The sequence below is a fragment of the Salmo salar genome, chromosome ssa19, assembly GCF_905237065.1.
Source record: "Salmo salar chromosome ssa19, Ssal_v3.1, whole genome shotgun sequence".
Classification (NCBI taxonomy): domain Eukaryota; kingdom Metazoa; phylum Chordata; class Actinopteri; order Salmoniformes; family Salmonidae; genus Salmo; species Salmo salar.
This window is the reverse complement of record NC_059460.1, coordinates 55031983-55045244: the sequence shown is the minus strand read 5'-3', so window position 1 is coordinate 55045244 and position 13262 is coordinate 55031983. Positions and strand designations below refer to the sequence as shown.

Here is a 13262-nt window from a genome sequence, read left to right as displayed (position 1 = left end):
CATCTGGTTTGCACTTAGTGGGATTATCATTTGTTTTTCAACAGAACAATGACTCAACACACCTCCAGGCTGTTTAAGGGCTATTTGACCAAGAAGGAGCGTGATGGAGTGCTGTATCAGATGACCTGGCCTTCACAATCACCCGACCTCAACCCAATTGAGATGGTTTGGGATGAGTTGGACCGCAGAGTGAAGGAAAAGCAGCCAACAAGTGCTCAGCATATGTGGGAACACCTTCAAGACTGTTGGAAAAGCATTTCAGGTGAAGCTGGTTGAGAGAATGCCAAGTTTGTGCAAAGCTGTCATCAAGGCAATGGGTGACTACTTTGAAGAATCTCAAATATAAAATATATTTTGATTTGTTTAATACTTTTTTGGTGTTATTTCATAGTTTTGATGTCTTCACTATTATTCTACAAGGTATAAAATAGTAAAAATAAATAAAAACCTTAGTAGTGGGTGTGTCCAAACTTTTGACTGGTACTGTATGTGGCAACATACTTTTTAGGCTATGGCATTTCTAACACACTGGCCCATTTATTTCCTTGAGGCCCCATTATTGGCCAAATAATTATAATTTTGCGCAAAAAAAATACAACTTCGACGGCCCACTAGGCAAAAATTGGACCAACCCATCTGCTATTTTCCAGAAATGCCAGATGGCCAGTCCGCCCCTGGCTATAGCTCCCTTGTCATGGAATGATTCATCGGTATTTTTTATAGAAAGGGCTATTGTTTCTTGCGCTGGGGCCAAATAATTATTTATTTTACACAAATCATTATTTATATAAAATAATTGTGGAAATGATAAATGTCACCTTAAAAAACATGAGTTTTTTTTTTAAAGAGCAAACAAGCTGTCGTTCGAGGTCGGAAAGGTAGGCTATCGCTTAATGTTCTGAGAACGGAGTGTTCCAATTTGATAAATGTTGTCAAAGTATGACATGATGTGTCGACAGTGTAGCCTGCCAGTTCAAAGTGAAAATAAGGCACAATAGTTTCTAGCTGAAATCAAGGGGAGAATCTCAATTGTATTTCCTTGATTCCTCGCGTCCTCTCCTCGCTTCTTCTCGAAACCCATTGGATGAGAAAGTCAGAGGTCCCGCCCCCCTGACATTGTCTTCCAATGGGTTTTGAGAAGGAGTCGATATTGAGATTTGTTCCAAAGAAAAGCGAATGATATTTTCCCAAAGCAAAATATTTATATTTACATTATTTTAAACGTAGTTGTCAAGTTGTCAGTTACAAAGCTATAGTAAAATGTTGTTTACATATAGGCTAGGACTGGAGTAGGCTAGACACTTCAAACGCTCGCTCACAGATACCTTGTTGTTCTGGTGGTCAGTAGAAAGTGAAAGTAAAAGTATCCATGTATTTTACTGTAACGTGTAACATTAACCTGCTGCACGAAAACAATCAATCAAATGTATTTATAAAGCCCTTTTTACATCAGCCAGCGAAGACGATGGTAAGAATATTGTTAGCTTTTCTAAGGAAGTACAGTTATGCAGGGAGATTGTCAGTGTGGATTATAGACTACCATGATTAAGTTAGCTGTCTATTGCACTACAATCGCCATAGATTTTATGATGGGCATGCCATGGGCCCTATTTTTTTCTGAAACTCCCGGTCTTCCATGTATGCATTATACTATATTATCAACTGGGTGGTTGGAGGTTTACTTTGCGTTGTGCTTAAGAACAGCCCTTAGTCGTGTTATATTGGCCATTTACCACACCCCCTCGAGCCTTATTGCTTAATTGTATTACTATACTAATTTTATACTATACATTCAGAAATATATACTGCCCATGTGTCTTGTGCGCTCATTGTGGATATTCATATCAAGCATGTATAGGCATTGCTATTGTTACGGTAATAATGAGCACCATATCGACTTATCTGTTTATTTTTTTTCTTTCCAGGATAAGCACAATTGAGATACTGCTGTAACTCTATCTATTGGCCATGGCTCGTTTAAAAACATATGGGCTGGTCCTTCTCTATGACCTAGTGCTGTGGGGGGCACTGTGGACTGGGTTAGTGCTACTTGAGTTCTCCAGTAGTGGAGGACTGGTGGGGTTATGGGCCTTTGGAGCCCTAAGGTGGGCATTGCACCACTCAATCACCCTGGTGCTTTCTGATAGAAAGCCACAGCCCGTGCTGAGGAGATGGGTGGCAGTGCTCTGCCTCTTGCCTCCTGTGTTTGAAAGTGGACGTATGGTCATGGTGCCGGCATCGACTGCCGACGACCTGGGTCTGGTGCCTGGCCCAAGCATGGTGGTCTTGGCCCTGGTATCCTCCACTGTGGCCTGCCTGGCATGGGAGCTGGGCTTCCCTGATGATGGAGGGAACCAAGGGAAGGAGAAGAAGAAGAAACAGGAGGCCAGGGCACAGTTGATGAGGGTGGTGCGATACTGCAAACCAGACGCCCTCTACCTGGCTGCAGCCTTCCTCTTCCTCAGCCTGGCTGTCATCTGTGAGTATAGCATTGTGTAAAAGTAATTTCAAATGTGCATACCAAGCACATGCGTTCGTTTGTATTCTGTTATCAATTGTTTTCAAGGAATTTGTTGAGCTAGTTTTTTTTAGCTATAATTATTCTTACTTACGCCATCCGTTCCAGGGAACCGTTTTTGATCGAGCCAATCTTGTTGTTGCAGGTGAGACGTTTATCCCTTACTACCAGGGAAAGGTCATTGATACGCTGAGGGGTCAGTACCAGCACAACAGCTTCATGTACGCCATTGGAGGCATGGGACTCGTCTCACTAGGAAGGTACACAGGTTTCGCTTCCTCTTTTACTTTCTCTAGTTTTTCCTTTGGTTGTTTCCTCTCCTCTGTGTTTTGCATTTATCTGTGAATATACAGAGAGAAGAATGATAGACCCTTCTGTGATTGTTGATTGGCCTGTCTGTGACCATTCTGTGGTTTTTCCCCTCAGTGCTCTGTGCTCAGGCCTGCGAGGGGGCTTGTTCATGTGTAGCCTGTCCAGACTCAACAAGAGGATGAGACACATGCTGTTCCGCAACCTGGTACAACAGGACATACCCTTCTTTGAGGAGAACAAACCAGGTGAGATGATGTACACAGGAACATCCCACTGGTTGAACCAACGTGGAATTGACGTCTGTGCCCAGTGGGATGGATATTATATCATAGAGGTAATAGGATAATAACACATATTGTCATGCCATGTCCTATTCGCTTGTTTTGGTGGCATGTGATGTGATCTCTATCCTTAGTCACAGACGATTCTGGTATAAATATTACAGCTCATCCACCATTATAATCCAATTGATTTATGAATGACGTCCTTCCTCCCACAGGAAGCCTTGTCTCCCGCCTCGGCTATGATGTGGACAAGATGGGACGCTCTGTGGCTCTGAACAGTAATGTGCTGGTGCGCAGCCTGGTGAAGACGGCTGGTATGCTAGTCCTGATGCTGGGCCTGTCCTGGCAGCTCACCCTGCTCACCATGGTGGAGATGCCCCTCCTCACCCTGCTGCAGACCAAATATAACACATACAACCAGGTAGACGCAACAACACCCAAACACCTACACCATTATACGTCCAGATAGACACAACAACATCCAAACACCTGCTGCCAGGTAGACATAACAACACCCAAACACCTACACCATTATACGTCCAGATAGACACAACAACATCCAAACACCTGCTGCCAGGTAGACATAACAACACCCAAACACCTACACCATTATACGTCCAGATAGACACAACAACATCCAAACACCTGCTGCCAGGTAGACATAACAACACCCAAACACCTACACCATTATACGTCCAGATAGACACAACAACATCCAAACACCTGCTGCCAGGTAGACATAACAACACCCAAACACCTACACCATTATACGTCCAGATAGACACAACAACATCCAAACACCTGCTGCCAGGTAGACATAACAACACCCAAACACCTACACCATTATACGTCCAGATAGACACAACAACATCCAAACACCTGCTGCCAGGTAGACATAACAACACCCAAACACCTACACCATTATACGTCCAGATAGACACAACAACATCCAAACACCTGCTGCCAGGTAGACATAACAACACCCAAACACCTACACCATTATACGTCCAGATAGACACAACAACATCCAAACACCTGCTGCCAGGTAGACATAACAACACCCAAACACCTACACCATTATACGTCCAGATAGACACAACAACATCCAAACACCTGCTGCCAGGTAGACATAACAACACCCAAACACCTACACCATTATACGTCCAGATAGACACAACAACATCCAAACACCTGCTGCCAGGTAGACATAACAACACCCAAACACCTACACCATTATACGTCCAGATAGACACAACAACATCCAAACACCTGCTGCCAGGTAGACATAACAACACCCAAACACCTACACCATTATACGTCCAGATAGACACAACAACATCCAAACACCTGCTGCCAGGTAGACATAACAACACCCAAACACCTACACCATTATACGTCCAGATAGACACAACAACATCCAAACACCTGCTGCCAGGTAGACATAACAACACCCAAACACCTACACCATTATACGTCCAGATAGACACAACAACATCCAAACACCTGCTGCCAGGTAGACATAACAACACCCAAACACCTACACCATTATACGTCCAGATAGACACAACAACATCCAAACACCTGCTGCCAGGTAGACATAACAACACCCAAACACCTACACCATTATACGTCCAGATAGACACAACAACATCCAAACACCTGCTGCCAGGTAGACATAACAACACCCAAACACCTACACCATTATACGTCCAGATAGACACAACAACATCCAAACACCTGCTGCCAGGTAGACACAACAACACCCAAGCACCTAAAATATAATAGGGGAGCGTGGGGGTAAGTTGAACCAAAGGGTTAGTTGAGCCACCCTTGTTTCTTGGAAACCATACACAAATGTAATAATTTGACCAAATATTTAGGAAGAGGTCATAATTTCATGGAGTCTGTGAAGGAAGAAACCACATGGAACAAGTGGTAAGCAAGTTAGGTTCAAAAAAAGGATTTTCACCACGTGAATTTATTGTGTTAAAGGTTATATGATACTTGTATCTAAACCAAAGTAGATCATTTTAAGATTGTACTATACATCAGTTGGGGTCTTCATAAGCTTCAATATGAAGTCCTAAATCTAGCATGAAAGTGCATCCTTGTATCTGTGTGGGCCAATATAGTCAAAATGTTTGCCTTGGGGTATGTTGAGCCAATGGCCATGGGGAAATTGAGACTGGTTGAGCCAATGGCAAGTTAAGCAAAGTGAAGTGTTTTCTTCCATGGCATAATGCAAGGCATTGTTGTTGGGATATGAGGTAACAACAGGGCCTGGCCTATGTTAAAAGTGTTAAAAAAGTACAAAGTGTTTGTTAGGAGTTAAGCCTGTGTTAAAAGACGCTTAAAATTATTAAAAGACAAAAAAGCGATTGTGTTTGGGGAAATAAAGATAGACATGGTTTTAAAAAGGTAGAGGTATTATTTCAATCAGTATAGACATTTGTAGGTGGCTTAACTTACCCTGTCCCGTGACTCAACTTACCCCAAACCCAGGGAAAATTGTGCCAAGAGACCACTTTTTCAGGACAAGCTATGTTTTCAAAACGGTAATGTTTACATGAATTCTGATTATTTCCAGGGACACACAATATCCTGAAATATATGTAGAAATCTTTTTTTAGAAAGAATACTATATTACCCTTGACGGAGTGTTACTGGCTCAACTTACCCCACTCTACCCTACCTACAGCCAGGTAGCTAGAACAACACCCAAACACCCATGCAGTTATAACTCTGACAGCAATGTAGACAAAATAAAGACCAAGTATAGAAAAGTAATGGGATTATTGACTAGTTAGTGATAGATGCTTGTAGAATTATGATTGATTGATTCATTGACTGACTGCTACCACCCAACAGGAGTTCACTAAGCAGCTGCAGGACTGCCAGGCCCAGATCAAGGAGCTGGCATCCCAGGCCATTGGGGCGGTGAGAACGGTTCGCAGCTTCAGAGCTGAGGAGAAGGAGCTAGATAGGTACAACCAAGCGCTGGAGAGGATGTACAAGGTCCAGGAGCACAAGGGCATCATCAGTGCCGTCCACCTTTTACTGAGAAGGGTAAAATTAAACTAATGATAACTCTAGGATGTTTGAGGCCCCTGGGTGCTGTAAATAACATGGAGATGTAGTCTATCCCACATGATGTGTCTGTCCTTCCCTACATCCCTACACACTGAACACCTTTAACTCGTATACAGTACTCTATATACGTGACGTGTTCCTGTATCCAATACCCCTCTGTGTCTTTTCTCTGTCTGGCCAGATGGTGACAGTGGGCCTAAAGGTGGCCATGCTGTTCCTGTGTCGGAGGCTCATCTCGGCTGGCCAGCTGAGCATTGGCAGTGTGCTGGCTTTCGTCCTCTTCCAGAAAGACATGGTGACCAATATGAAGGTAAGTAAGCAAATGAACCACCAGCAGGCTTTTGAATTCTCAGGTCATTTTTCGGGAATACCTGATGTGAAACTGACTGAAATATTTTCTTTGTTGTTGTCAGCATCTTGTTTATGTCTTTGGAGACATGCTGTGCACTGTCGGGGCGGCAGCCAAGGTGTTCACGTTTCTGGACAGAAAGTCAGATCAGAAAGAAGCAGGAGAGCTGGCTCCTGCAAAGCTTCAGGGGAAACTTGCTTTCCACAATGTCAGCTTCTACTATCCCTCACGCCCAAATACACCCGCACTGAAGGTAAGCATCCATTCATAGGACATGAGCTGTTATGAAAGATTGTGTCAATATTCAAAAAAGCGTAATAGCCCTGCTATTTTCATGGATTTATCAATACCATTACATCTTTTAATAGGGAGACTTGTCTTTGAACCAGCACCTTATTTTTAAATGTAACTATTGAAATATACAATGCATTCTGAAAATATTCAGACTTTTTCCACATTTTGTTACGTTACAGTCTTATTCTATAATGGATTAAATCGTTTTTTTCCCCTCATCAATCTACACACAATACCCCATAATGACAAAGCAAAAACAGGTTTTTAGAAATGTTTGCAAATGTATATCAACCCCCCCGGAAATATTACATTTACATAAGTATTCAGACCATTTACTCAGTACTTTGTTGAAGCACCTTTGGCAGCGATTACAGCCTCGAGTCCTCTTGGGTATGACGTTACAAGCTTGGTACGCCTGCATTTTGGGAGTTTCTCCCATTCTTCTCTGCAGATCCTCTCGAGCTCTGTCAGGTTGAATGGGGAGAGTCACTGCACAGCTATTTTCAGGTCTCCAGAGATGTTCGAATGGGTTCAAGTCCAGGCTCTGGCTGGGCCACTCAAGGACATTGAGACTTGTCCCGAAGCCACTCCTGCCTTGTCCTGTTGGAAGGTGAACCTTCACCCCAGTCTGAGGTCCTGAGCGCTCTGGAGCAGGTTTTCATCAATGATCTCTCTGTCCTTTGCTCTGTTCATCTTTCCCTCGATCCTGACTAGTCTCCCAGTCCCTGCCGCTGAAAAACATCCCCACAATAGGATGCTGCCACAACCATGCTTCACCGTAGGGATGGTGCCAGGTTTCCTCCAGATGTGATGCTTGGCATTCAGGCCAAATAGCTCAATCTTGGTTTCACCAGACCAGAGAATCTTGTTTCTCATGGTCTGAGAGTCCTTTAGGTGTCTTTTGGCAAATTCCAAGCGGGCTGTCATGTGCCTTTTACTGAGGAGTGGCTTATGGCCACTGTACCATAAAGGCCTGATTGGTGGAGTGCCAGCAGAGATGGTTGTCCTTCTGGAAGGTTTTCCCATCTCCACAGAGGAACTCTGGAGCTCTGTCAGAGTGACCATCGGGTTCTTGTTCACCTCCCTGACCAAAGCCCTTCTCCCCCGAATGCTCAGTTTGGCCGGGTGTCCAGCTCTAGGAAGAGTCTTGGTGGTTCCAAACTTCTTCCATTTAAGAATGATGGAGGTCACTGTGTTTCTTGGGGACCTTCAATGTTGCAGAAATGTTTTAGTACCCTTCCCCAGATCATTGCCTCGGCACAACCCTGTCTCTGAGATCTACGGATAATTCTTTTGACCTCATGGCTTGGTTTTTGTGTGTGCCTTTCCAAATCATGTCCAATCAATTGAATTTACCACTGGTGGACTCCAATCAAGTTGTAGAAACATCTCAAGGATGATCAATGGAAACAGGATGTACCTGAGCTCAATTTCGAGTCTCATCGCAAAGGGTCTGAATACTTATATGAATAAGGTATTTATGTTTTTTACTTTTTATATATTTGCAAAAAGTTATTACCTGTTTTTTATTTCTCATTATGGGGTATTGTTTGTAGCTTGATGAGGATTTATTTTTATTTAATCAATTTTAGAATACAGCTGTAAAGTAACAAAATGTTGAAAAAGTGAAGGGGTCTGAATACTTTCCGAATGCACTGTACCTGTTGGCCAAGCAGTTACAGTGCCGTCAGAAAGTATTCAGACCCCTTGAACTTTTCCACATTTTGTTGTGTTACAGCCTAAATTTATAATGGATTAAATTGAAATTGTCTATCACTGGCCTACACACAATACCCCATAATGTGAAAGTGTAATTATGTTTTTAGACATTTTTGAAAAGCTGAAATGTCTTGACTAAGTATTCAAACCCTTTGTTATGGCAAGCCTAAAACGTGGGCTTAATAAGGCACATAACAGGTTGCATGGACTCACTGTGTGTGCAATAATAGTGTTTTTTGATTTTTGAATGACTACCTCATCTCTGTACCCCACATATACAATCATCTGTATGGTCCCTCAGTCGAGCAGTGAATTTCAAACACAGATTCAACCACAAAGATAAGGGAGTTTTCCAATGCCTCGCAAAGAAGGGCACCTATTGGTAGATGGGTAAGGAAGGAGGAAGAAAACCATTCAGAGACACCATGAGGCCAATGGTTACTTTAAAATAGTTACAGAGTTAAATGGCTGTGATAGGAGAAAACTGAGGATGGGTCAACAACATTGTTGTTACTCCACAATACTAACCTAATTAACAGAGTGACAAGAAGGAAGCCTGTACAGAATACAAATATTAAAAAACATGCATTCTCGTTTCAAAAAGGCACTAAAGTAAAACTGCATAAAATGTAACAAAGAAATTAACTTTATGTCCAAAACAAAACATCACTGAGTACTACTCTTCATATTTTCTAGCATGGTGGTGGCTGCATCATACTATGGGTATTCTTTTCATATGCAAAGACTAGGGAGTTTTTTATGATAAAAATAAACGGAATAGAGCTGAGATCAGTCAAAATCCTAGAGGAAACACTGGTTCAGTCTGCTTTCCAACAGACACTGGGAGACAAATTCACCATTCAGCAGGACAAAAACCTAAAACACAAGGCCAAATATACACTGGAGTTGCTTACCAAGACGGCATTGAAAGTTCCTGAAAGCCTAGTTACAGTTTTGACTTAAATCGGCTTGTAAATCTATGGCAAGACTTGAAAATGGCTGTCTATCAATGATCAACAACCAACTTGAGTTTGAAGAATTCAAAAAATAATAATGTGCAAATATTGCACAATCCAGGTGTGCAAAGCTCTTAGAGACTTACCCAGAAAGCTGTAATTGCTGCCAAAGGTGATTCTAACATGTATTGACTCAGGTGGTTGAATACTTATATAATCAAGATATGTTAATGTTTTCTTTTTCTTTTCTTTTTTACAAATGTTCGGATTTTTCTTCTATCTTTTAGTATTTTGTGTAGAACGTTAGCAAAAAATGACACAATTAAATACATTTTAATCCCACTTTGTAACACAACAAAATGTGGAAAACGTCAAGGGGTGTCATTACTTTCTGAAGGCACTCTATTATCTCCCTGCCATGCTTGCCTGTACCTGCAATAATTTCCAGTATATGGTTGGTTAAATGTCTCTAACCATCTATCTGCCAGGCTGTGAGTTTGGAACTGCATCCGGGGAAGATGACAGCGCTGGTGGGGCCCTCTGGTGGCGGGAAGAGCTCCTGCGTCAGCCTGCTGGCGAGGTTGTATGAGCCCAAGGAGGGCCAGGTGCTGCTGGATGGACAGCCCCTGCACTGCTACCAGCACCAGTACCTGCATCAGAAGGTACAGTCAGGAAACCCACCATGTCCAATAATGTGCTGTAGTACTTTAGCTTGTTGATAGGGCTCTGCTTTCCATAATCCTTTATACGTGTGTGAACAACCGTTATGCAAACTAGGACCGTTCAGCTCACTCCCTCTCTTAGCAATGTTACTGTCAAAGAGTTGCACATTAGCCTGCAGACCTTCTGTGTCATACAGACATACCATATGACTTGTTCAATTGTTTTTAATATGTTCTTAAACCAAACATCCCCAATGATTATCTCTCTCTGAGGTAAGATGGCCCTGGTGTCCCAGGAACCAGTGCTCTTCTCTGGATCTATCAGACACAACATAGAGTACGGCCTCGTGGGATGCACCCTGGAGAAGGTGAAAGAGGCTGCGAAGAGTGCCAACGTCCACGACTTTATTTGTACGCTGGAACAGGGCTACGACACAGGTAGGTAGTGATGGGTCATCTTGTGGCCATTGTATTGACACATATTCATCACATTTATTCATTGCCAAGCATTGTATTTTCTGTAGAGGGCCTGTTCTGCCTTCATAAAAGCCTGCCAAAAAGACTCTAACAAAGTTAGCACGTAAGGTGTAAGACTGGAACAACCGGGTGTACAATGCATGAGGGAGGTATCTGCTCTGTGTCGTATTGTGAGTTACAGGCCTGTCTGTCTGTGTAGCTACCAGCTGGCCTAGCACTAATGTCCTGTGTATCTCTCAGATGTAGGTGAGTGTGGAGGGCAGCTGTCTTCTGGACAGAAGCAGTGCATCGCCATCGCCAGAGCTCTGGTTCGAGAGCCACAGGTCCTAATTCTGGACGAGGCAACCAGCGGCATGGACATCAACACACAGCATGTGGTACACGTTCAAGACCTCTATAGCACAACACTATTACATGATTTTCATGTCTAACGTAAAACACAGAACTAAACCAACTGGAGAATGAACATGACTAACTACAACAGACTACAGACTCTGAATCTTTTTTAGGGGTAAGAATTGGATTTATGCAGGAACAACTCTGGGTCTTAGGTATAGCCTATAACCAGGACCCAATATTGTCATAGAAACAAAATATAATAGCTTCAGTAACATGATGTCAATAGTGTTCATAATGCTCTCTCCCAGGTGCAGGGCGTCCTGGCAGGCTCAGTGGGCCAGACAGTGTTGGTGGTGGCCCACCGGCTGCAGACTGTGGAGAAGGCTGACCAGATCATCTTCATGGAGGGCGGGGAGGTGGTTGAGCAGGGCACACACCAGGAGCTCATGGCTAGCAAGGGGCGCTACCATCGGCTCAAAGAGGAACTCTTTGAGGACTGATTAGGAATCACACAGCTGTCAGAGAGAGAGACCCACACAGAATACTTCCATTTATGAAAAGTGAAAATGTTGATTGAACAGCACACTCTGTCATGAGGCATGTTTCCATTGACCCAGGTTTATTTGACAAAAGCAATGCCGCAAACATTTTTTTGTTGTTGTTGGTGTGACGTCATTATGTCCAGCTGTTTTTAATCGACACAACTACATGGATGTTAAAAAACTACCAACTAAGCATATCAAGAATGTTTATAGATTGATAAAAAAAAAAAGAATACACCCATTGTCGGGTTCTGAGTAAAGGGATTACCCTACATCGGTACCCTACTCGGGGGCGTGGGCACATTAAGCCACGCCTCGCCGTGTGTATCTATAGTTAAATGGAAACGCGCCCTAAGCAGGCAATTGTCGCATCTATTCTCTATTCATACTTTCTAAATGTCGACAAAAAAATCACTGGGCAAGTTAGTAGAAACATAGCTAATGATACTCAACGATCAGACCTGAATATGACACATGTTAATAGTTTGTTTACTGTAATAAATCTGCATAAATCTATTTTCCTTGCTTTGATTCACAATCAAATAGAAATGTGATGTTTTTTCAGTGGCACTGAAATGTTAAAATTAAAGAATAAGTTTGTGAACACTGAAAATGAGTTTAAAAAAAGTATATATATATATATACATATATAGATTATTTAGAGTTTTTTGGGGCTTGCCTGTTTTGCATGTTATTTTGGCATTAATACGTGTCACATATCAGTTTGCAAACAATGTAAAAAAATATATATCATTGAGTTAATAAAGCTGCATACAAACATAGTCGCTTTTTTGTTTTCTTGAGTAAGGCAGCTCCAAAATTCAGTGTGTTTCAGCCTAGCTCAATGCTTTCTGTGGTGGTGGGGCAAGCCAGCAGAAAATATGGAGCGCTGCGCGTGATTGGTTCAGTGTTCTGTCACTCATGGGGACACTACGTCACCGCCAAGTCCCAAGGTAGAAGGGTCCAAGGGTAGAGCTCTAAAATTCTAGCCCATTGGGTGCTGCCATAGAGTTACATTAGAAGTGCCCATCCAAGAAGGCTCAAGGTTATTGGCCACAGATAAAATGATGTCAAATCACATTATATCAACAGTAGCTTTGATTGGACTGAAAAATCTTAGCTAGCAGTCATCATCATGAATCAAGTTGACAATCTACTGGCAAATCATTTTTAATCCTTGTCATATGAAGAGAAATAATGAAAATAAATTATAGATCAAACGTATCGGTTCTCATCGGCCATTGGACATTACACACCAAGTTGGAAATCGCAAATTCAACAATGAGTGGTTTGGAAGGAATCAGTGGCTAACTGCAAGCATTGCAAAGTAATCGTTAGCCTGCTATTCAGTGGAGTGGCTGTGTGGTTCCAAGTCTAAGATTAAGGGTCTCTTTTCCTAGTTGAAAATTATAAACATTCAACATTGGCCATGCTATCAATGAAGCATGATTTGTGCTGCGCTCAAAGCAACTGTTAACTTGGAACTGCAAAATCTGACAGAGTGAGTTCAAGACAACTGGGAACTCGGGGAAAAATGAGCTACGACTGGGAAAATACGTTTTGAACTTTCATCCAACTCGGAATTGTACATCGGGAACTTGGGCCTCTTTCTAGAGCTATGACCTGAAGATCAATGACGTCATACATTTTTGGGGGGAGTTTCCCAGTTGTCTTGAAAGCACCATAAATCCAGAGAATGCCAGACTTTGATAAAGTTTGA

The 13262-nt window shown here is 42.5% G+C and overlaps 1 protein-coding gene across 2 annotated transcripts; it reads left to right on the top strand.

Moving 5' to 3' along the window:
* Nucleotides 1-378: 378 nt before the first annotated feature.
* tap2t (transporter associated with antigen processing, subunit type t, teleost specific) lies at nucleotides 379-12137 on the top strand. 2 transcript variants are annotated; one of them, XM_014159079.2, is made up of 12 exons: nucleotides 379-878; nucleotides 1926-2479; nucleotides 2664-2778; nucleotides 2945-3075; nucleotides 3330-3535; nucleotides 5983-6180; nucleotides 6386-6514; nucleotides 6618-6806; nucleotides 10011-10184; nucleotides 10463-10622; nucleotides 10902-11038; nucleotides 11309-12137. In XM_014159079.2, exons 2-12 carry the CDS (start codon nucleotides 1969-1971, stop codon nucleotides 11498-11500), a joined length of 2142 nt encoding a protein of 713 aa, XP_014014554.1. In that variant the 5' UTR covers nucleotides 379-878; nucleotides 1926-1968; the 3' UTR covers nucleotides 11501-12137. The 2 variants fall into 2 exon arrangements, with proteins under 2 accessions (XP_014014554.1, XP_014014553.1); XM_014159078.2 differs by lacking the exon at nucleotides 379-878 and adding an exon at nucleotides 885-1468.
* The last annotated feature ends 1125 nt before the right edge of the window (nucleotides 12138-13262 follow it).